Source organism: Mastomys coucha, unplaced genomic scaffold (genome assembly GCF_008632895.1).
Source record: "Mastomys coucha isolate ucsf_1 unplaced genomic scaffold, UCSF_Mcou_1 pScaffold4, whole genome shotgun sequence".
Taxonomy (NCBI): domain Eukaryota; kingdom Metazoa; phylum Chordata; class Mammalia; order Rodentia; family Muridae; genus Mastomys; species Mastomys coucha.
Window position 1 is genome coordinate 50,782,168 of NW_022196910.1, and position 24,442 is coordinate 50,806,609.

The 24,442-nt window shown below is 36.9% G+C and overlaps 1 protein-coding gene across 7 annotated transcripts in view; it reads left to right on the forward strand.

Moving 5' to 3' along the window:
• Positions 1-24,442, forward strand: part of Tafa2 (TAFA chemokine like family member 2) — a 472,572-nt gene that overhangs the window by 319,742 nt on the left and 128,388 nt on the right. For all 7 annotated transcript variants that reach the window (XM_031350385.1, XM_031350386.1, XM_031350384.1 and 4 more), the window contains exon 2: positions 3,929-4,035. In XM_031350385.1, coding sequence (XP_031206245.1) covers positions 3,930-4,035 — 106 coding nt within the window. In that variant the 5' untranslated portion in view covers position 3,929. The remainder of the gene's footprint in view (positions 1-3,928; positions 4,036-24,442) is intronic.

Sequence of the window (24,442 nt, forward strand, 5' to 3'; positions counted from 1 at the left end):
AGAGAGAGAGAGAGAGAGAGAGAGAGAGAGAGAGAGAGAAAGAGCTTAAGATCAGAAATAAAAAATACTGATAGGGACTATGGCTTTTTTCTTTTTTCCCTGAACCAAGAATATTAGACAAGGGTTCTCATCACAGCTACTTGTTTCCTAAGACATAGAAATTGGATTATATATGGTTGATGATACTTAATCAAACACTGAATATTGCAAGCATATCTGGGAAAGGTCAGATACATACTTTAAACACATATGTGCAGGGGTCGCTTTATGGCAGGAAAGCTGGGAAGATCAAAGACATGCTCAAGTATGTGTCTATGTGTGTGTCTGTGTGTGTATGTGTGTGTGTGGGGCGAATATGGCTAACATATTGTGGCCAGTGAGATATTTTGGTGGTTTGACTTGTTCTATGACAGTCACATAGGTTAGGCATGTAATGTTAGAGATATAAAGAGGATATGGTTGATTGACTGGACAGAAATATTGACAGTCTGAGAAAAAGACAACAGAACTGTTACAGACTTCCAAATGTTGACCTGCATTCTCCTTTCTCACTTTGCTCTGACAGCTCGGTGACCTTGTGGGTGTTTCTTTTTCCATGTCTGGTTACCAGTTGTCTCTTCTGCTATTTCATTTGATGGGTGTACAATGTGTAGGGAAGGATAGGGTGCTGAACTTGTAGCAGAGGCCATGTGTATTGGCAAAGCAATTACCAAGAGTTAGGCTAAGCAACTCTTCTGTTGGATGAATTTGGCTCTTTATTTTGTTCCATGAGGAACAGAGCCATGAAGTTGTGGGATTGGATGCAGAAGGGGAGGCAAAGTAATCAAACAATGAAACAAAACAAAACCAAGAGGAAGATTTTAATTAAAACCAAGAGAGCTGAATGAAACAAAAGTAATACAATTAAAGATTAAAATTGAAAAGTTTGTTTACTGAGAGAGTATTAGGCTTGATCATTATTACAGCAGAGGATTTCATGTAACTATTTTTCGAGGATACTAGTAGCCTCTTCTACTCTACTCCTCTGTAAAAAATATAGTTCTGAAAAGTGCCTCAGTGGAGGCTTGTTTCATCGAATGCCTATTAAAAACTTTATTCAAAAATAAATTTCTTAAATTTGTTGAATCCAGAATTTTACAACTATGTTTATCCAATTTGTCTTTTACTACTACTGTACTAGCATAGTGTGGAACCAGTGCTTTGGGAATCACAGTTAGGGAAATGCCAGTTACTAGACAGTAAGTACTTGTTAATATTTACTGAACATTTAATATCTGTTGTGGGGTTTCAAATATTAGATGGACTCTTTCATTTAGTCTTCTACCAATTATTATAATTATGATGAGTATTATTAAAAGCCTTACCTTACTGCCAATAAAAATATAGTTATTAAGTAATTTATTCAAAACCAATAAACAAGAAACTTGATTTTAGACCCAGTGACAAATTTAAATATTCAAATATTTCTCCCTTTGTACATGAACTTTGACATCTGACATGGTGAGCCACATATTTTATAGAAACATACCATTTTACAGAAGAAGAACCTTAAGCAGTTTACCCCATCAGTTATAGGAGAAACTAAAGCTACTGATTCAACATAACCAAAGTTAATCAATATTATTTATTTGTCTTGTTGTTGTGACATAAATGTATCAAAAGCAAACTGTAGGAAGGAAGAGTTTATTTTGACTCATAGTTCAGGAGCATAGCCCATGACGGCAGGGAAGTCAGGCAGCAGGACCTGGAAACGGTGATAAATTCTCTTGTTCAGATGACTTTTTTACATCTAAGATCCCAGCTGATTAAATGTTGTCATCCAAAGTTAAGATGTCATCTAAATCTTGGCACCTCAATCTAATCCAGATAAACCTCCTTAGTCATAACAAAAGCTTGTGTCCTAGGCTATTCTGGAATATTAACTATTACAGCCATAATCAGGAACCCAGAGAGCATGGATTCAAACCCTGAGATTTGGGCATCAATGTTTTTAATCCTTCAAACCTCCATTTCCAGCATATAATGTATATAATCTTCCAAGCTAGGAAATATTATTACATCCATATTAAAATATATCCTAAATCAAGCTATTTTTTTCCTACATTGTTTCGTCTAAAAGAATGTTCTGAATGTATGTCCAAATTTGTTTGGTACCCTAGTCATGGATTTGAAGACAGATTGAAGGTTGTTTTGTCAGTAAACCTATGAGGAAAGAATAATTTAGTGAACTCAAGGGGAAGAAGAATCGGGCACCACTGGCAGGAACTCGGAAAGCTGTTGGAAAGTAGATAGAAATCTGTAGACTTAGCAAAGTTGACTTCAATATCGGATCTAAATTTGAATGGTACTGGGACTGATGTGTATTTTGTCCTTGAAAGTACATCTACATGGAATCTACTTTCCTTAGTTTTGCTTTTGCCTTACCATTTCAGTAGCTTAAATAAGGATTTTAGAATTATGTCATTATAGGTTTGAATTTTTACACTATCATTAAATGTGACCTTAAGAAAATTTCCAAATTATGTCAGCTACAAAATGAGGGTAGACTTTTTTTTTCTGATGTACAAGAGAATAATGTATAAGGTGCTTGGAAAGTAGATGCTAAATTTTTGGTGCAAGAGTATAAAGAAGTAGTTATCTTTTCTTTTTTTTTTAATAGTATGGGTTCAGTTTGAAAATGTTAACTTTTAAAAAATTCTTATTTTTCATCTTTTCCCTACTTTGCCTGAAGTACAATAATTTGAATTCAACAATGTCCAGTCTGTCACTGAATGACTTTCAAAATCCAACCTCAAATGATGTTTGAAGTTACTTTATTTAAGCAGGATTCATCTAAGCAATTAGCATGCATTTACTTATTCATTATTTTCTTGTGTGCACGTATATGGGCATGCACATGCTGGAGAACATGTATGCAACTCTGGCATTGAAGAAAGACTCTTGAGATGTGGGAAAATAAACAATGCCACTCATATGTCTTTGTCTTAAGTTTTCTTAATAAATTATTATGTTTACATAAAGAAGGAATTGACAATATTTCTGAGTTATTTTAAGTTGATAAAAACTTACAAAAGCAAGATGTTTCTTGATTCTTGAGTCATATAACATGCTTCATTTGGAAAACTATTGCTTGTTTACAGTATGTATAAGTTGAGAGTGGCACTTCAAACCTGTACTGCTCACTCTTATTTGGGAATCTGAGATAGGAAGCTTATGAGTTCAAAACCAACCCAGGCTACACAGTAAGATCCTGTGTCACACAACAACACTAAGAACACACAGTCACCAGCATCAATGACAGTGAGCATAGCAACATAATTTATATAAATACAACTTTCAGCGTGAGAAATTCAGTGTTCTGGGATTGCATATGTCAAAATGTCAGTGTCAGGAAGAAGTGCAATGATTCTATGTTCTTACGTCTTGTATCGCTTTTCTTTTTCTTTTTTTTTCTTTTTATTAGATATTTTCTTATTTTCTCCTTTCCCAGGTTCCTCTCCAAAAAATAAAATAAAATAAGGAAAAAAAAACCTAAAACAATCCCCTGTTCCCTCCCCTGCTCACCATCCCCCCCCCCACCTGCTTACTGGCCCTGGCATTCCCCTACACTGGGGCATAGAATATTCACTGGGCCAAGGTCCTCTCCTCCCAGTGATGACTGGCTTGGCCATCCTCTGCTATACACATGCTGCTGGAGCCATGAGTCCCACCATGTGTACTCTTTGGTTGGAGTTTTAGTCCTGGGAACTCTGAGGGTACTAGTTAGTCTGGAAATCAGTTTGGCGGTTCCTCCGGAAATTGGACATAGTACTACCAGAGGACCCAGCTATACCACTCCTGGGCATCCAGAAGATGTTCTAACATGTAATAAGGACACATGCTCCACTATGTTCATAGCAGCCTTATTTGTATCACTTTTCTATTGCAGGATGAATAAGAGATACTTACAGAAAGCAACACAAGGAAAGCTTCTGATAATTATTTTTATTGTGACCTTGTGGGGGAAAGCTGTTTCCAGCGCCAACCATCATAAAGGTAAGTTCCTTGCTTTCTTTGCCATCTGTGTGAGACAGCTCCTTTAAACAGATTGTCATATTCTGTCTTCACTGGTCTGTTCAATTTTATTAGGTATGGGTTCCCCTTAGCAATTTTCTTTAAGTAAAAATAAAGAGAGCTGTCTTCAAGATGACCTTGAGAGGAGAAACATGGTGTTTTCCGGATTATTGCCAATTCTGTAAATATTGTCCAATGAATGCACAATTCTAACTGTCTTCCCTCTATTTTAAAGCAGTGATGTTAGAATGTGGAGTTGGTGTGTAATAAAGATGAATTTCAGACTTCCCTTATCTTCATAAAGAAAACAGTTTTCATATGTATGTCTTAATCATGTACACTGTATATGTAAAGTTTTTTTTCTTAGATTTTTTGGTAGACCATCTCTTTTCTGGCAGCATGCCTCTCTGCCCATCATTTGGACACTTCTACCATAATACTCAGTAAGTTCTGTTCTACAACAGAAAAGTGTAAGAATATTTGTCCATATGTATGTGCTGTCAGCTCAGAATTACTCCCCTTTCTCCTTTCTAGCCATTAGACTCAGCATAATGAATGTCTACCTTTTCCAAATGAGTTGAAATGGGGCTATTTCTGCATTATGTCTACCACAATCAAGTATCCATAACCTGAGAAGTCAATTTAGATTTTTCTTTGAAATATGGTTTTGCTATTCAATTCTCTGTCCACCATAAAGGCTAGCAATTTCCTTTCTTATTCTGTTTTGGGCAAGGAAGGAATTAAGAGGGTTTTGAATTCTCTAACACTTAAATTATTTAGACATGTGCATTTAATTAGCATCACATGGCTCATTAACACAGATAACAAAGAAGTATTCTGAGAATTGAGGTCTGTATAACAGACTACCCCTTGCATTCAAAACCAATAAATGATAATTTATAAGTTGGAGAATTTCATAGAGACTTTTTTCTATTTTGTAATCCTTGTTTTTACCTATTGAGGTGTGTGTGTTTGCAAATGAATATTTCTTTCTTTGTCTTTAATGTAGCTTATGGATCTGTCAAACTTTTAATGCTCTTTAATAATTTTTATCTTAGTTTCTTTCCCTGTCACTGTGATAAGATAGTCTGACAAGAGGATCTTAAACACAGTTCCAGGTTAAGATTGATTGTCGCAGGGAAGTCAGTTTCAGGAGAAGGAGGGAGCTGGTCACATTTCAGCTATAATCAGAAACAGAGCAACTCATGCAATGTAGGATCTCCTGTCCCTACGATGGTTCTCCCGACAATTGTGATGGGTCTCTCTGATTCAAGTAATGGAAGATAATCTCTTGTAACCACATCCCAGATGATTCGCTTGTCAAGTTAACAGTTGACACTAACCATCACAGTGCTATCTACACAAAATTGAAAAATTTTTGTGGCAATATATCACCTCTGCTTCAAGGCAACAGTGAACCTGGTGTCTAACATCAAAAGTGTATTAAGCACTTGTTTCCAAGAGGTGTAAACTGTCTGAGAAAGGCCACACCTGGAGCTCAACAAATCTTGCTCCATCCAAGCTTTCCAGGGCCCATTTCTAGCCTGTAGAAGTGAGAGAAGCAGAGAGGAATGCAAGGAATGATGGGTGACATAACAGCACCAGCAGTGTTCCTGATAGACATGCTTTCGTTGCCAAACCAGGGGATAGTGTCTAGAAGAGAATCATTCATTCATCCATAAAGAATTTCCACAGTTTAATTGCATGCCACTGTTAGAGCTACATTTAAGAATTCTTAAGTCATGCTATGTATTCTGTTAACTCCAAAACTATGTTTCCTTAATACTTGCTAACAATATATTTTACATTTTTACTTATTTATAAAAATAAAAAATATTTAAACATTTGTATTTCTTTAAATTATGTGTATATATGTGTATCTGTGAGAACAGGTGTGCCTATTTATTCTAGAAAAAGCCTCTGTTCTAGTTCTATGCCATAACTAGAGTTACAAGTGGTTGAAAGCTGCCTAAGCTGGGTGCAGAGAATGAATTCAGATCCTCTGGAAGAGCAGCAAGCACTTTAAACTGCTGAGCCGTCTCTCCAGTCTCAGTATAAATCACTGCATCATATAAGGAAACAAATCGTTGCATTGTATAAGAAACATAAACTGCCAAGTGCATTGTACAGAAGAGAGCCTAGGTTGTTTCCTGTCTCATGTCTACCTTGCCATAATTTGCATAAAGACTTCATGAGGGATTTCTCTCTTCCTCTATCACCCTATATTTCTTCTCCTTCCTTTTCTTCACTTATTCTTTTTGTATGGTTATTTCATATATAAAACTACAAGGGCAATATAAATATCAATGTTATAGCACATATTCATGTGCTCAGTAGTGAGTTGGAAGTATACAATTTCTAATGCTCTTGAATCTGTTTTGTTTGCATACTGACTTCATTCCATTCCTACTAGCATAGTCATTGTTCTAAACATTCCATTTAGAACCCCTATATATCTAATAACAATAACCTCTTCATGGAAGCATGGTTGCACATTTTTAAAGGCTTAGCTTGGGTAGTTCTTGAATTTGTGTAGATGATAAGTATTTAATCACAATTTTGCTACTTTCCCCAATAGTGCTAGGAAGGTATAAGGTATACCACATTGATTTTCTCCAGTTGATCTACGTTGTGTGAAGTTACTACGAACATACTCATTCTCTCGTGCATGGATGTTTGACATTCCACTTTCTTCCTGTTCTGAACAATGGTCCTAGGAGTGGTACTGTACATTTCTTTCAGTGCGCATGTGCAAGTTTCTCTGGAGGAAACATTCCTGGGAGAAAAATGCTGGCTCCTATAACATGCCTGGGTTCAACTTGGCCATAGAATGCTGTATGGTTTCCCAACCCAAAGCCCGATACTGCTGCTCTGAGTATTTGTTTTGTATCTTTCTGTTCCCCACTCTCTGGTTCTTCTTCGATCTGGAATATTTCTTACTTCAGAGTTTGGTCAATTTGTTAGTTTTCAAAGGACCAATTTGCCTTTGTTGTTCATTTCATGCTGTAAAAGTAACTTTTATTCGCCAGATATAATTGCCCTCTCTGAGACTTACTGCTGAATAAGCTTACCCTTTCTAGCTCTTTCTGAACTCTGGATGGCTGGTTCAACTCAGCTGTTCTGGTTCAAATGTTTTCCCCTTTCCAGGTCTCCCCTTCAGAACTCTTCTTCCCCTCCCTCTGCCTCTATGAGAGTGCTTCACCTACTCCTGTCTTCCCACCCTGGCATTCCCTTATACTGGGACATTGAACAACCTTAGCTCCTTTGTTCTACAGACTCAGTTTACTGTAAAGGTGTGTGCTAAGAGCATGTCTCCCTTTCAGTTGGATCACACAGACCTAGAAGGTCTTTACATGTGGTCAAAGCAGCCATGTTTCTGAACTGAAATTCCTCTACATCATGCAATACTTTTGTATTTCTCCTCTTCATATATGGAAGACTTCAGGCAAGTCAGATTGATTGAATTACTATTTTTCATAAGACAACAAGAAACACATCTCTAGTTAATAACACCTTGGTGAATACTCAAAAATAATAAAAATACATGTTAGAAATCCAGGAGGGCTAAGGGACATACCAGATACCAGCTTATTTGGTTACAGTTGGTGAGATGGGTACTAGTGCATAACTACTTTTTAAAGGTCAGAATCTAATTAGTAAATATTGCAAATGGGATTCATATATGGCAGTCTTTCTCTATATAGTCATGACATATCCAGTGATGAAGTTCTTCACTACTGGTATCTGTTTGGCTGGCTTCTTGAGTTTATGGATTAATGTTGCTTATGAACACATAATAGATGTTATCTCTACTACCACTAAGATTGAATTACAGCCAGGTGTTATGTGCATGACAGCATTCTCACACTCTTTCTCTGCAGCTCAATGTTTATATTACATTTCGACTTTTCAGTTCTTTCCCTTCTACACTTTTTGTTTATTCAGATTTAAAACAACATTATTCCTTGTGTCCTCATTCTTCTCAGTTATATTTTAGTCCACCAGTGTGCTTTAGTTTCATTTATTGTATGCCTCGAAAATGCTGCTTTGCCTGAGTGTTTTCTTGGACTTTAATGCCTGTATGTTCTCATTCTTACTTTCTGTTTTCCATTTTATATAGTTTTCTATTATTTTCTGAGGTAAGTTAGTCATTTAGTCCTCTTCATAAAGAGGGTCTTACTATATAAAAACTTCAATTATATTTAAAGTTTGGGAACTTTTTTATTTAAAATTTTTAGGTTTTTCAAGGATTTATCATTAATACTGTATTTACATCATCTCCACTCTTTTTTTCCCCTCTTCCAAATTCTCCCATGCCCCAAAACTTCCTCCAAAATCTGCAACCTCTTCTTTAATTATTGTTATTTTTCTACACACACACACACACACACACACACATTCACAGACTCAGATGCCGATTCACATAATCATGCACACAGATTCACATACTTATGCACATATACATACATATATGCATATACATACACTCACACACACACACTCATGCATACACAGCCATGCAATGCACCAGCAAACACACACAGACATCCACATAAAACACTCACATGCATACGCACTCTCATATACACTCACATACACATATTTACATGCACATGCACATAATCACATATATACATATAATGATGTACATGCACACACACTCACACACATGTATTCATGCAGACTTATACACACACATACACACATGTACACACACAAACACACGCACGCACACACACACACCATACATACTACTGAGTCGTTTAGTGTTGCTTCTGTGTATATGTGTTTACAGATGCCCACTGGAGATGGATAGCCTATCAAGGGTCTTGTTGGGGAGACTGATCTTGCTTTTCAGCAGCCATTGATTGTCCATAGTCCTTGATCTAATGGTGCTGCATCCTTGTGAAAGTTTTCCCATTCCTAATTGCATGAGAGCTTGTGTTCTCATCTTGCATGTCCTGTTAAGGCAGCCATATTACTGAAATTTCATGGCTGCAGCTTCCCTGTCATGTCTTAAAGATACTTCTTACTGGAAACACACAGGTCCTCTGGTTTTTAGAATCCTTCTGTCCCCTTCTTCCATCTTGATCACTGAGGCTGAAATGAAGGTCTTGTGTTATAGATGAACATACTGGTGATGGGGACCCCAGAGTCATTGTTGTCTACATTTTTGGCAGTTGTAGATTTCTGTGATGTGCTGCATAGAGGGGCTTCTTTGAGCAGGGGCAAGGGCTTTACATATCTGTGGATATAAGGATAGTATTTAGGATGTAATTGATAATTGTGCCAGCTTAGGAATGTAGCAATGAGTCCATGACATCACCACCCCTAGGTAGCTGCCTAAGTTATACACTAGGCCAGTGCCAGGCATAACTTCCCTCCTATTGAATGAGCCTCGTGTTCAATTAGGCTTTTACCCCTGAAATATAAGTGCCACCATTTCACCTTGGGTATATCTTACCATGCTGGCCATGTTGTGGTTCTTAGGCATTACAGACGATACGAGTTCCTTCCACAGCACTTATTCTTGTCTGGGATATTAGCTTGATGTTTCCCTGAGAATTCTGAAATTCCCAGTGCCAAGAAGAGCCCCCAGTGGGCATCCTAAACATTCCTTTCATTTTCCAGAGCCATTGCTGCCCCTATCATCTACCCCATTGATACTCAACTCTCCTTTTTGCTGATTTATAGCTATAAAGAGCCTAGGCTGATCTAGTAGTAATTAATATTTCTTGTTTAGCAGGACTTCCTGTTTCTTCCAATAAAAACCACCTCCTGTGTGGGAATAAGTAATCTTGGACTCATTGACTCTATTGTCATGTTGTGGAAATATTTTATATTGGATACCTGTAATGGAAAACTTGTTTGTTTACTCAATATTTTTTGAGTACCTGCATCAAGACAGAGAATATAGTGGTACATAAAAGAGATAAAAATTTTTGTCTTATGGAGCTTTTATCTCTGAAGTAGGAAAATAGATAAAAAGAGAAAGAAATAAAATGCTGTGTTTTATGGTATAAATGCTGTGGAGACAGTATAAAGGAAGAAAGAAGCATAGAAAAAGTACCGAGGAGGAATTATATGTTTAAATAAGGCCTTTGGGCATAAGTTCACATTTTTAGCAGGGAGATATCAAGAGAAAAGAATATTCCAGGCAAAATAGCTACACCTATGAATGCTTCTAAGCATTTTTAGAGACAAGGAAAATATTGAAGAGGAAAGTGTGCATACAACAGATTGTAAGGAAGAGAATTGTGAATAGACATTTCAGAATAGACAGATGTGCAATATGAAATAATAAACTTGGTACATAGCAGAGGCAGTATACTAATACAATAGATCCTGCTCTCAGGAGCAGCCAAGTGGAGAATTGTGTCACTCTCTTTGCTTGCTATGACACAGGGACACTCCAGTAACCCACAGCAGCTGTATCCTAGGAAACAGATATCTAACAACCAGAAATTGTTGTCATCTTCTTAACAAACTTTTGTGCTCTGGGAATTAATAGTACCTCACAGAGAGACAAATAAGTTTACCGCTCACACTGTCTCAGAAAGAATCTGCCCTGAATTCCTACAATTATATTGAGCTGGGCATATCAGGGGAGATTAGCCAAGAACACTGTGACAGCTGGTCAGAAAATATAAGCAGTATTTCCCCCTTGGAAGCAATTACATTAGGTACAGCTTCAGATATTGGGGATCAGAGAGGAAACAGTTTAGTTGAGGTCTCCAAGTTCCCCAAAGAAAAATACAGCCATTAATCTTAGAAACCTAATATATTTCTTGTCTTTTCTTTGTCTACCAAAAACATTCCAAATAAATCTAAAAAGAACAAATCATCACTAAGTATTTGGGTTGGACAAACATCTTTTTTTAAAAAAAATCTCCCTGAAGACTGAGAATGATACAGAGGAGAAAAAAAAAATCCTAAAAGTAAGTTAGTTTGATTGATAAAGGTAAATACATGCTATTCTCATGTAACTCAATATAATTAATAATCTGGGTTAGATTTCTTAGTGAAATTCTTTTTTCCCTAAGAAAATTTAGTTAAAAATAAAGATTTTGATTTTGTAGGTAAGATAGCAATCTTAGAAAATCTGAGTGTAGGTCTTACAGTACCTTTTGGTCTATTTAATACTTCTTTCATCAACTCAAACAACAGTTCAGTAGACATACATTATGTGCCTGTTAAATGTCAGGCTCTAGGCCAAGTTCCACTGATACATAATTGAGCCAAATGAACAAAATCTATGCCTTAGTAGAACTTATAGTGTATCCAGGCAGAAAAACCCTGATGTTGTATGTCACATAGTTGTACGTATGTATGTATGTCACATAGACACACAGATAAATATTTAATTACAAATGGTATTTAAATGCTTTAAAGATAAGATTTGGGGATGATTAGACCACACAGACTATAAATGGATGAAAAATATTGGGAGAGAAAATATTGGGAGAGAAAAATATTTTTTAAAGAGTAGAAAACTTGATGTTGGACCTGAGTGGGAGAGGGACCCAGAATCCATGCAGTTGAGGGGCTTTTATGGCACAACAGAAACAACAGCAGAAGACTCCACGAGCTGACAGTCTTAGCTGGCTCACAGGGTCACGGGAGAGGTAGACGCAGTCAGTCTGCATGCGACTCTTAGGGAAGATGCTTTGAGGACACACTCGAAATGACAGTTTTCTGAGGATGGACACAGTTCCATCCAGTCTGGTTAAGGTGCTTCCAGCTTGTCTTGAGCCAGTTTGTGGTGCAAGACAATCTGTATCTCATAGAGTCTGAAGGATCTTGATGATGAAAACAATTGGATTATGCTTTGAGAGAAAGAAACATAAGCAGTGTGTGGATTGACTGTGGATTAGTGTCTTATAGACAGTTTAAAATATGTTATTAAATTTTCAATCACTATGTATCTTTGAGAAACTATGGAAGTATACCAGGAAGGGAGGTTGAGAAACACATAACTTTTTAGGCAACATTTATGTGAATAATATTTGGGCATATCTTCATGTGGTTTAATTAGGCAACAATCTTACATGTACTTGAGAGTATACAGTGTTTATCTGTTTATATATTTAGCCGCTTTTTTTTTTTTTTTTTTTTTTTTTTTTTTGCTTTCTCAGTTGTCCTTTAAACACTATAGAATTGCAATTTTGTGTAAACATACCACATATTCTGCTGTATCTAGAAAGGCTCTGCCAGATCAGGACCAATACAAATGCAGAGGCTCACAGCCAACCATCGGACTGAGCACAGGGACCCCAATGGAGGAGTTAGGGGAAGGACTGAAGGAGCTGAAGGGAACATATCTGGCATCAATGAGAGGGGAGGCTCTGGGTCCTGTGAAAGCTTGATGTCCTAATAGGGGAATGCCAGGGCGGTGTGGCAGGAGTGGATGGGTGGGTGGAGAAGCTCCCTCATAGAAGCAGGATAAGGAGGGAAGGGATAGAGGGTTTACAGAAGGGAACTCTGGAAAGGGAATAACATTTGAAAAATAAATAAATAAATAAATAAATAAATAAATAAATAAATAATGGAAAAAAAGAATTGCAATTTTGCAACTCTATGGAATTATGTATCCACAAATTTAAAATTATTCTTAAGACATCTCATGCTTATGTATTAAGGCACAAACACACATGTACATACTAAAATGTAAACATGAGACAGACAAATATGCAGTTAGCAGCAAGAAGAAGAAATAGTCAATAGAGGCCCCTCAAAGCCCCTTACACATCTTGCTGATTAAAATTCCTCCCAGAGGGGAGTCCATAACAATTGAATACTGTTGTGTTTGTTTTTAAAATTTTGCACAAACACAATCCTACTACAAATATTTACACAGTAGAACAAATGCCTAAAACATTTTCTTTTAAGATTCACTTCTGTTAGCATATAGGATCCCATCGTATGAACTTTCTAAGAAGGATTCGAGGTAGTTAGGACAAATACAACAGTTCCCCCCTCTCTCATGGTCACACCCCTCGGCAGGCAGGCTTTGTCATCCTAGTACTTAAGAATCTACACACATGAAGAGAAATAGGTCCTTTCATTATTCTTTCAGTTTCCAAGACAGAATAAAAGTACAATGGATAAACATGAAGAAAAACCTTTACAGGGTACAAGGTGTAGGAGTGGTGTATGCAGACCACAGTGGGGCAATCTTTCTTCTGTAAAAGAAAGATAAAGGGGAGATCCTAGGGAAAAGACTCTCAAATTTCAGCACAGTCTCGTCCAGTCCATGCCAACTAGAGTCCCTTAGCAAAGACATGTGCAGTTTTAAAATCCCATCAGGGGCAGCCTACAATACATCTGTCAGTCAGGCATTGGCTGAGCCCAGCCTAACAGAACTGGGGTGTGGCTGTATTTCATGATAGATTTAACACAATCAGCAACTGTTATAAAACTGTGTTCTTTGCACTGGCTTTTGAGAGACAGATACATGATTTTAGAGATACTGTGTTTTCAAGGGCTGAATCTAACTGAAACCAGCTAGCAAAGAATTGTGGGAAATCTACTATCAAAGTTTCTAGCTCTTTTCCATACAGAAATAATACAGAAGAGTAAATGTTTGAAAAGAAAATGAAAAATCTCTGCCAGGGAAATATTTGTAAATACTCCCTATAACTATTTTCAGCCCCCTCCCCATCATAAAGGTATATAAAACCTCTGAAAAATATAGGTCACTAATTAAAATAATCCATTAAATGAGGTCTACAGATAGTGGTTAATTTATATAATTAATGCTTTTGAGTACTAATGAATGGGTAAAGTCAGTTTTAGAATTATTTCTTTTTTCTATTATTTTGATTTTTCAGTTCCTTTGCTAGTTCAGTTTTGTTTCAACACTGGAGATTGAGCATGGAGCCTTGTTACACTAGGTAGCTCTCTGCCCTTGATTTGTTTGAGAACTTACAGCTTTAATATTTGATCATATTCCTTGCATAATTTTTAGTTTATATTCTTTTCAGATTTGATATAATTCTTTTTTATATATACACTTCAAATTAAAATTTTATCATTCCTTCATTTTCTCCTCTCCCCCAGCTACTCCCAAGGGTCTCCTCACCTAGCTCTCAAATTGATAGCTTCCTTTTCTATTATTATTATTATTAATAATAATAATTATTATTATTATTATTATTAGTAGTAGTAGTAGTAGCAGCAGCAGCAGCAGTAGGTGGGGTGTGTGTGTGTACAAACGCAACCTGATGAGGCCATTCTTGTTTGGGTTTATATATTTTATGCTGACCACTTTATATTGGGTAAATTTACTAGAAGCTCTTTCCTGGGAGAGGGTAACTCTCTCTTGCTTAGCAATCAGTAGCTGCCTGTAGTTCTTTGTCTGTGGGTAGGACCCAGTGGGAGTTCCCTCTTCTGCATTAGCATGATGTCTATTGATGACACCACTGTTCAAGTCTTATTTATGCAGGCATATCTAGGAGAGACTTTTTGATGTTATTCAAAATAAAGTTTATTTGACAGACTATAAAATATTGTGATCTGTGGAGAAAAAAATAAAGAATTTTTAATCACCTGTAATTCTGCTATAAATATCTATTTCTAACTCCCTTTCTTACTTATGCTATGATTTCCTCTGTCACCTTTAAAATATTTGTCTAATGACCTTGAATAATTCTCTGAAATATTTTAAGTTTTGCTAAATAGTAATAATGTTGGGGGAACACTTACATCTACAATTTGTTTGAATTTCCTTAACTGTATTTGTAGTGAGGGAATGACTAGAGCAACTGATTTGAATTGTGATGTGTTATTGTGTTTGGACAATGATACAATAATTGCAAAGCAACTTTGTGTTTATTTGAGGGTATTTGAAAATAATCAGAGAGGCATTGGTGAGATAAAAATGATGCCTACTCATGAAGCATTCATTAATTAGCATTTATGCATGTTTCAGCAAATGCCTCTTGATCCAAGTTAGAAGGTCACAAACCTTAACCTTTCTATCAGCAGGGAAATCAAGTTCCTTCATTTATCAACACTGAGATCTATTATCCTATGAAATCTTTGCCAATTTCATCTCCTTTTAGTTTGCAATTATTATTAAAGGATACTTTACTAATTTATATGCAATTATACTTTATTGACTTCTTTTTCATGCCGTTATCAGTTGATTTTCATATTGTGATATTATCTTCTGTGGTTTATGAGAATGCTTCATGAGTGATTAACACTTTGTCTTTCAAGTTTTACATACTTAGACTATTAGCATATGGTCAGGGGTCCCAACCTCAAAGGCTCCCAGAGCCCATTGCTGGCTTGGCCTTTGGTAGGTATGAATGATCCCCAACCCTTTCTTTGTATGAAGACAGGATTGGGCATTATAAATACTTTTAATATAGTTTCTTTATTATTTTTATATGTTGCAACATCTATTTAGATTTCATCTCTTTTAATTAGTGACTGAATCTTAAGGTTTGGTTTTCTAAGAAAGTTTTGATTTGATTTTTTTTAACTAATACTTTAATCTTTTCTTCTTTTTTTGTTTTTAGAAATATTTGCTAAGTGCTTGGGTAATCAATGTTTTTATTATTGTAGTTGTTGTTCTCTGTGTCTAGTAACCCCTTTCTTGTTTTTAATCTTCCTTTGTGGAGATGTTTCTTCATGTTTTAGTTTTCATATATATAGTTAATTCTCTTATTATTAATTAGGTATTTGTTGTAGCTTAACTTTAACCTGTATTCTTTGTAAGTTTCCTTTGGATAGTTCTACAGCCTCTAACAGAGCACATGATCCAGATATTAAAAACAAACAAAACCAACATTTAATTCAAGACCCTTTTTCTTCTAGTAATAATAACTAACTAAATGTCTTAACTTTGTTGCATGAATTAGAGCAAATAACAGGCATATGTATTAGATAAGGATACATTTCTAAACTATTACTTTAGAATACTTATTTATTTCTTCTCTCTCGCTCCTTTTGCTCCATTTTCCCCCTGAAGTTTCTAAGACTTTGGGGAATGTGAGTAGATGAGCTTGTGTGAAGCAGAAGTGAGCCACATCAGCAAGTGTACCCAGCAATGGCCCAGCTGGAAGCCCAGCAGGACTGTGCTCAGAAAGAAATGCATGCTCATTTGGACCCACTCCAGCTCTTAAGCCTGGAGAAAACAGCTATTAGGGACCTGAAGTCCATGCTCTGAGCTGAGTCAGGGAGCAGCTCTTATGGAGAGATTGAAGGAGAAAAAACAAAATGCCATTGCCTTGTTTGCCAAGAGAACAGTTCATCCATCGGGAATCCATCCAAGGTTCACCTAGGGTATCAGGCATTCTAGTGAAAACAGGTCTCCAGTGAATCTGTTTGTTGAGTCACCTGCTTAATCTGAATTATTTTTTTTCTAGATGATCTATATAAGTGTAAGGGGGGCAGAGTAAAGAAACCACTGAAATGACCATCCCATGATTATAGGGAAGGTTTTATTGTACCCATAACCAAAGGTATCTTGATAAATCCAGAGGAGAGAGGAAAAAGAGCAGATTGGCTCAAGTCCAAGGGTAGAGAAAAGGCTCTAGAAAATTCACAGGGGGTTATAATGAGGACCTGTGGCTGAGTGGAGGGAAAGCTATGAAATAGAGCAGTCTGAGAGGTTAGCTAGAGGAGGAAGTGAGAAGGGCCAGGGGGCTATCCTGGACATATGAATAAGGACTGGAGGCCTCTAGAGGCCAACATGTAGAGGCTTTGTTACTTAGCCACAGGTATACTCTAAGAGAAGGGGCTCTTCTGGCAGATAGAACATTGTTTCACAGGTTCTTCAGGGTTCTTCCTGTGAGCTTTTATCTCTCCAACAGCAGTCCTTCTATGGTACAGCTTGAACTTGACCAAGGACTGTCATTTTGGGGTTCCTTTCTGACCTGACAATACTTCATCTGGAGATCTCTTCCCCACCATCCAGCAAATACCTCTCTCCTCTTGTGTATCTGATAATTTATTCTGTATCCAGTAAAGGTTCTTTTATCTTTCATTTTGATGAAGTATTATGTGTTTATGATCCTTAAGAAGGAAAAATGTGAGGTCCATTTATTCAGACCAATGTCTTTGGGTTACCCTTGTGGGTAAGTGATAGTTTGGATAGGTAAGGAATTATAAAGAAGGAATAATTTTCATATATATACAGCATTGTATATATACAAATACAATATAAGACAGCATTTGTATTTTTTGTTTTTGTTGTGAAATTGTGAAGTTATGCTTGTTGAGATCCTATACTTTTGTTATGACACTTTGTTTTCCTTCTCTCCTGTGTTCTACTCTGTTCTACCATCTTAAATTGGTATGTCTATTGGTGAACATACAATCAGGAAGTACTCAGGACTGCTTTCTTTGGTCTTCATGGGGAAACCCATGCTCTTCTGTGGGTGAAAATATATGGAATCATTTAATTGAACATTGTCAATCCCAAAAATTGGAGGAGAAAGATCACCCACCCAAATGATAATGGCCAAATTTATTAAAGCAAGCAATTAATGAAAGCAAGCTTTTATTATTCATGTATGCTGACTTTCCCCAAACCCCCAGGGCAGGGTTCTAGAAGTCAGCTTTGGGTATGAGGAAAAAATCGGCATTTATGGCTAAGAGATAAGGGGTTTCTAAATGGTGCTTGTGGTGGGTAACATAGGTGGCGGGGTTGTAAACACGGGACATAACAAGGTAGCCATAACAAGGAAGTCATAGCAAACTTTGAAACAAAGATAAGGTTGCAAGACAGTCATTACAATAATTTGAAAAAAAAAAACATGATTTCAAGATGGTTATAAAGTAGTCATAACAACAGGTAACTATAAGAACCTTTGGAATCAAACTCATGGTTGCTGTTTCCTGGAACAGGCATCATAGAGCCTTTTGTAGATAAGGATACTTGTTTGGTAGAGCCCAATCCTTGAGAAACAGATTCAGTCAGGAACAGGAAAAAACCTAGCTTATCTTTACTACAAGATGGCTGTCAAGCCTAAGATGGAGGCAGGTGGTCCATCAACGTCTCCCCTATTCTTCTACTTGCACTTCTGTAGCTTGGCTGTATGACTTCCTGAACTTATTTTCTGACTTACTTACATTTTGTCTTCCTTTACAGCCTTCTTTTTTTTGTGTACTCTAAAAATGGGTATCTAACCCCCTTTACTGTCTTAATCTATGCATAATTACATATTTCTTTTTGTACTTTTAAGTTTTAAGTGATGATTATGGCTTTTGAATGTTCTCTTTTGAATATTTCTTCTTGCTCATTATCACATTTTCTGGTTTTTTTTTTTCTTTACTCCAGTACAAGCTTTCCTCTGATATCTGATAGTATAAATGTTGGTTTGTTAACAGGTCAGTGTAACTTGCAAAATTTGAAATGCAATATCAAAGCCTGAAGAAAGGTTTTTGTTGGGTAACTACCATTGTTAGCATGTTTTGTCTTTTCTATTTGGAGCTGGCCAGGTCTCTTATAAATGAATCATATTGGCCAAGAATGTTCGCAATCTGAGAAGCCAAGCAAAAGTTGAGTTGAAATGCTTCACATTCATCTTCCTGTAGTTTATTCAGCCCCTCCCCTTTTTTATCAGTATGATGTCTACTTTGTTTTGTGTCTTCTAATTAACAAATTACCTTTATCTTATGAACAAACAAATGAGCTTTCAAGCTTCTCCCTGGATAGGCATCAGCCCAGTGACATAAAATGTTGGAGAGTAACTAGAGATTTTAGCTTCTCAGATAACTCTCACTGTGGTCTTCAACCCCTCATGCCCTACCCGGCACCTGATGCTTCCAACCTACTATTCCTTTGATGAATCTATGCCTTTGATCCACATAAATCAGGTCCAAGACATTGATATCATTGTCCCTCACTTAAATGATTTTTATTGGATTTTTATTTATTTACATTTCAAATGTTATCTCTTTTCCAAGTTTCCCCTCTACAAACCCTCTATCCCATCAGCTCTCCCCCTGCTTCTATGAGGGTATTTCCCCACCCACCCACCCTCCTACTCCCACCTCAACGCTCTGGCATTCCTCTATACTGGGGCATCAAGCCTTCACAGGAACAAGGGCCTCCCCTCCCACTGATGCCAGATAAAACCATTCTTTGCTACATATGCAGCTGGAGCCATGGGTTTCTCCATGTGTACTCTTTGGCTAGTGGTTTAGTCCCTGGGAGCTCTGTGCAGTCTAATTGGTTGATATTATTGTTCTTCCTATGGGGTTGCAAACTCATTCAGCTCCTTCAGTCCTTCTCCATTGAGGTTCCTTGTGCTCAGTCCCATGATTGGCTACAAGCATCCACATCTGTATTGGTCAGGATCTGGCAGAGCCTCTCAGGAGACAGCTATATCAGGCTACTGTCATCAAGCCCTTCTTGGCATCTGCAATAGTGTCTAAGTTTGGTGACTGCATATGGGATGGATCCCCAGGTGGGCAGTCTCTGGGTGGCCTTTCCTTCAGTCTCTGTTCCACTCTTTGTTTCTGTGTTTCCTTTAGACAGGAGCAATTCTAGTTTAAAAATTTGTAGATGACTGGGTGGCTTCATCCTCCAACCGGGGACCTTGCCTAACCTCTGAATTTTTAAAATAACAACAGCAATAGTGTTTTTGATTAAGCTATTTCCTTTTAAGGTTTTATATGTACTTGATGATCTTGGCAAGGAGTCTTAAAATTTTTACCATCTCTGCTCAGTCTCAAATCTTTATCCTATCCTCTGTCACAGTTCATCTCTTGGGCTGAATTACACTAAGTACGGAGTAAAAGATGAGTAAAAATTTCTATCCTTTAAAATATGGCTTTTATTTTTTCATTATTTGAAATTAATTGATTAATTGATTATTTGAAATAAATTGGATCTATTGAGGTGTAGTTAACCAAAATCTCATGTTCTTTGGGTGTATAGTGTAATACTCTGGTGTACTCATGTATGATGAAATGATTTTACAATCAACCAGATTAATAAATCTATCCACTGAAGAGAAATTGCTTGGGATCTATACTCTTAGCAATGTTTCTATGCAGCATGTTGTTATGCCCAGTTTTTAGTGCTCATTCTACTTATACCTGAAGGTCTTACCTTCTAAACAGTGTCTCCCCTTTTGTCCCACGCTTTCTTGTAACATTTTCAAACAGTGCCCTAATATTTGTTTCACATAACATCTTCCTTTTGTCTGAAAAGCATTTATTCTTAACATTAGTTTCTCATTTCAATGTTCTCATTCCTGTTACTGATCTTAAACTGGGTATAGTTTGAGTTTTTCTCCTTTCTTTGTATTCCGTTAGAATTCTTGGTTTTACAAACAGCCTAGGTCCATTTCTTAACATTTGTGTGAGCTGTTTTCACAGATCTGTGAACTCAGAGTTAGACTTGACAAGAAGCTTCCTCTCCAGATACCACATCGCTGCCACTATGTTCAGGATCCTGCTACCAGCATGGCCAAAGATGAATGCCCCTATCTCCTGGCCTGCTGGTGGCCTCTCAGGGAGGTTGCTGAGTTCCAAAGGTGCAGAAGGCATTCAGAGCCTGAAATCTCCCATCAGTATCTAACACATAAACACAATAAGATAGTCCCTTTTGAATATACTATGTTAAAATTTGATTTCCATATTCCAGAATATCTGGACTGGTTAGGGCTTTAAATTTTTCTTTATTTCTAAGATTACTATATAAATTTATCATTTTCTCTTTCCTTTTTTCCCTCCAAACTGTCCCATATATTCCTTCTTACTCTCTTTCAAATTTATGGCTTTTTTGTTAATTATTGTTACATGCATTTATGTATCATGTATATACACATTAATTGCTAAATATAACCCATTCAGTGTGCATAATGTTACTTGAGTGTATGTTTTCAGGGCTGGCTGGCCATTTAACATTGAGTAAACAGGTTTTTTTGTTGTTGTTGTTCTTCTCTGGAGCAGACTATCTCTTGTCAGCAAGAGCTAGAGGATGGGGGAGTTTGCTGTGAGATGGAGTCTTCTAATGATGTCAGAAACTTGTTGGTTTTTGTCACCTTGATACAAACTTTGACATATCTTAGAAGAGAGAATCTTAATTGAGAAGATATCTCTATAAAATTGGCTTTTAGGTAATGTCTGTAGGGCAAATTCTTGATTAACAGTTGATGGAGAAGGATCTCATTCACTGTAGGTGGAGACACCCTTGGACAGGTGGTTAAACCTCAGATGGCTTAAGGAAGCAGGCTGAGCAAGCCATGAAGAGCAAGCCAGTAAGAAACCTTTCTCCAAGGCATCAGTTACTGCCTCTGGGTTCTTGACTTGAGGTCTTACCTTGATTTTCTTTGACGGTGGACTATGATGTGGATGTGAAAGAGAAATAATCTTTTCCTTCTGAAATTTTATGGTACTGGTGTGTTATCAGAGCAATAAAAGCCCTAACTAAGACAAAATGTCTAGTAGAAGTTACAAAAGAGTTTGATGGAACAATGATGATATCATGCAACCTTGAATTTTCTTGTTTTAATGTAGATGGTTAAAGCATTCCATCATTAATTCAAATGCTGGACTTTAAAACAACAGAAAATTACAGTTAAAATAATTTTCCTTTTTTGTGTGTGTAGGAAATATGCTTCAATCTTTATTTACATTTTTAGGATCACACCATCCCACAATCCTATACAAGATATTTCTACCTTCTTTATATTTACCGTATACATATAAATACAGTAATAGTTAATGGCCACTTGGAGATTTTTAAATAGTTCATAGATTGAAGTGAACTAGTTTTCTTAATTAATTTATTTTTTTACATTCCAAGTATTGCCCCTCCCCTTTACCTCTGAGAGTGTTTCTCCCCACCCTAGCGCCTCAAGTCTCTACAGGCTTAGGTGCATCCTCTCTCACTGAGGTCAGGCAAGGCAGTTCTCTGCTGCATATGTGCTTGGGGCCTTGCTTCTATTTTAGAAGAGTGTTTTTTTCTTTCTTTTTAGTCAAGAGCATATAATATTAGGAATTCCAGATATTTAAAGTTAAAGCAAATAGAAGTAATTTTAATCTAGTATGCCTCTATCTGCATGCTGTCTTTAACCCAGGACAGGAATGTTCATCCATGGTCCTGCTTCTCTCGGGCTCATTTATAGTGGATGATTCAAGGATTTCAAAAAGAAAACTGAACATGCCTCCCATGTGGAGAAATAATTTGATGTTTTAAAATACAGAATACAGATTTTTTTTCTTGTACTGACTGGTTTATAGTTATCAAATGAAGTCACACCTCTACTGCATAATCATATAATCAAAATGACAAGATATCATAAAACAATTACTTTCTTACTGTGCAGAGATAAAATTCTGCAACATTTGTTTCTAGCCATGGAATGGGCACTGCCAGCATATATCCTATCATTTATTTTAAATTATTTCATCTTTACAGTAGTCCTTAGCCCCCAGCAAAGATGAAAGAGAGCCAGAGACTCCTTCACTTGCTTTAGGTCTAACCTGTTACTTCTGGTTTAATCAGAGCAAGGTTTGCAACTGTTTATATGTTTGCCAGAGGAGAACCTGTCCAGAGAAAGCTTTGAGGCAGCTTTATTTAGGTAGTCCCTCCCTGCTGGCCTTCCTCCCCTTGCTGTTTCTGCTTTGCAGGTATATCTGCAACTTCCAGGAAAAGAGGACCAAATTTGTCACCTCTAACAAACCAGTTTTCAGCCCTTTTAGGGGGTGGTACGATCCCTGCCAAAAATGAATGACCTAGATCCTGTCAGGTGTTACTTCTGTGATCCTGCCTGATTGGACAGTTGCCACTCTTTCACAGCCATTAAACATCCTTTATAGATGTCCCAAGAATACACAGGTGTAGCAAGCTGTGTGGAAGTGGGAGACAACATATGGAATCCATTATCTTCATTTCCAGGAATTCACTTAGTAAAAATAAAATATTTCAAGGAAAAAAATTCTTCTGTACAGGCCTTATTTTCTTCTATCCATGTGACTGTCACAGGTGCTGTGTTTAAAAAATAACAATTGTTGGTCTATCCAAGTACATGCTTTTTTGGACACACCAGATTTTTGGCCTTGGTTTTGTAATTGTGCTATTTAAAAGAAAAAAACATCATAAAACCACTCTGCCCCATAGTTTTTGTATATCTCAAAGTGTCACACCACTGGAGATATTTATTTCATTTCTTAAATATTTCTGTATTTCTGCTTTTTTATGCTGTAGTGAGTGTCTGTGTCATAAGAAGTTATCTACTTGTATGCCTGGTCCTGATCTCTGCAGGATACAGAGCTGAATTGGCAACTAAAATGACTGCCTACCTAATAATAGCTTATGAATGAATATGTCAGCTTCTCCAATATGTGTACATTCACAATGAATGTAAAAGGCTCTAGGACAGTGACTCTCAACCTGTGGGTCATTACCCCTTTGAGAGTTGAACATCAGATGTACTGTCTATCATGTGTTTACATTACAATTCATGACAGTAGCAAGGTTACACTTATGACATACCAATGAAATAATTTTGTGGCTGGGGGTTACCACAGCATGAGGAACTGGATTAAAGGTTCTCAGCATTAGGATCACTGCTCTAGGCTCATTTTAAATTGTGAGTGCTGAATGGGAAGAAAAAGTTGAAATAGAAAGATTTAGGATTTGTCTGATTGACCTTGGGTGAGATTTATTACTGCTGAACATTTTAGTTCATCTGTAAAAAAACAGGACCTAATAGATGTTCCTTTTTAATACTGGGCTGGTTAGAGATATGAATGATTGTAAGTATGGATATTCTTTGAAGGCATAAAATATAAGCCATTGTTTCTGTTAGAGACAGAGTTTATATTATACTGGCAATACTTTTCTAAATCTGACAACTCTGAGAAACAGTTTTGGGAAAGCGAGTCATATTGAAAACATTGTGTTGTTCTTTCTTTCTTGGGGTTTTGAGATAAGCCCTCCTGTAGCTCAGCTGAATTTTGAAGGCAGTATGTTGGTGATCATGAACTTGAACTCTTCAGTCTCTTGCTCTCACCTCCCAGGTGTTGAGATCACATATTGTATCAGTACACACATACCCTGGCTAGTCTTACTCATTTGCAGTGTGATAATTCATATTGCATGTGTGTGCCACAGACCTTTAGTCTTTAACTACATTTGAAATTCATCTGGTTTTGCACATATAAATCTATGGGAATATTCTGCTGAAACTGAGCATCACCTGTCAGGAGGAAAAAAAAAACCTCCCCAACATCAATCCAAGCTGCTTTACCATATATTTTCAGGTTGTGACTAGCTCACTTAAAGGTTAATGTTCAGAAATAAATGGAAATGTTTTCCTGATTTTTAAACCACTGGCTCTGAGGTGTAAAGTGAAATAAAGATCAAATGTAGCTAAAAATTACAATGCTACGACAGAGGGCTGGGGTAAAGGCACACTGG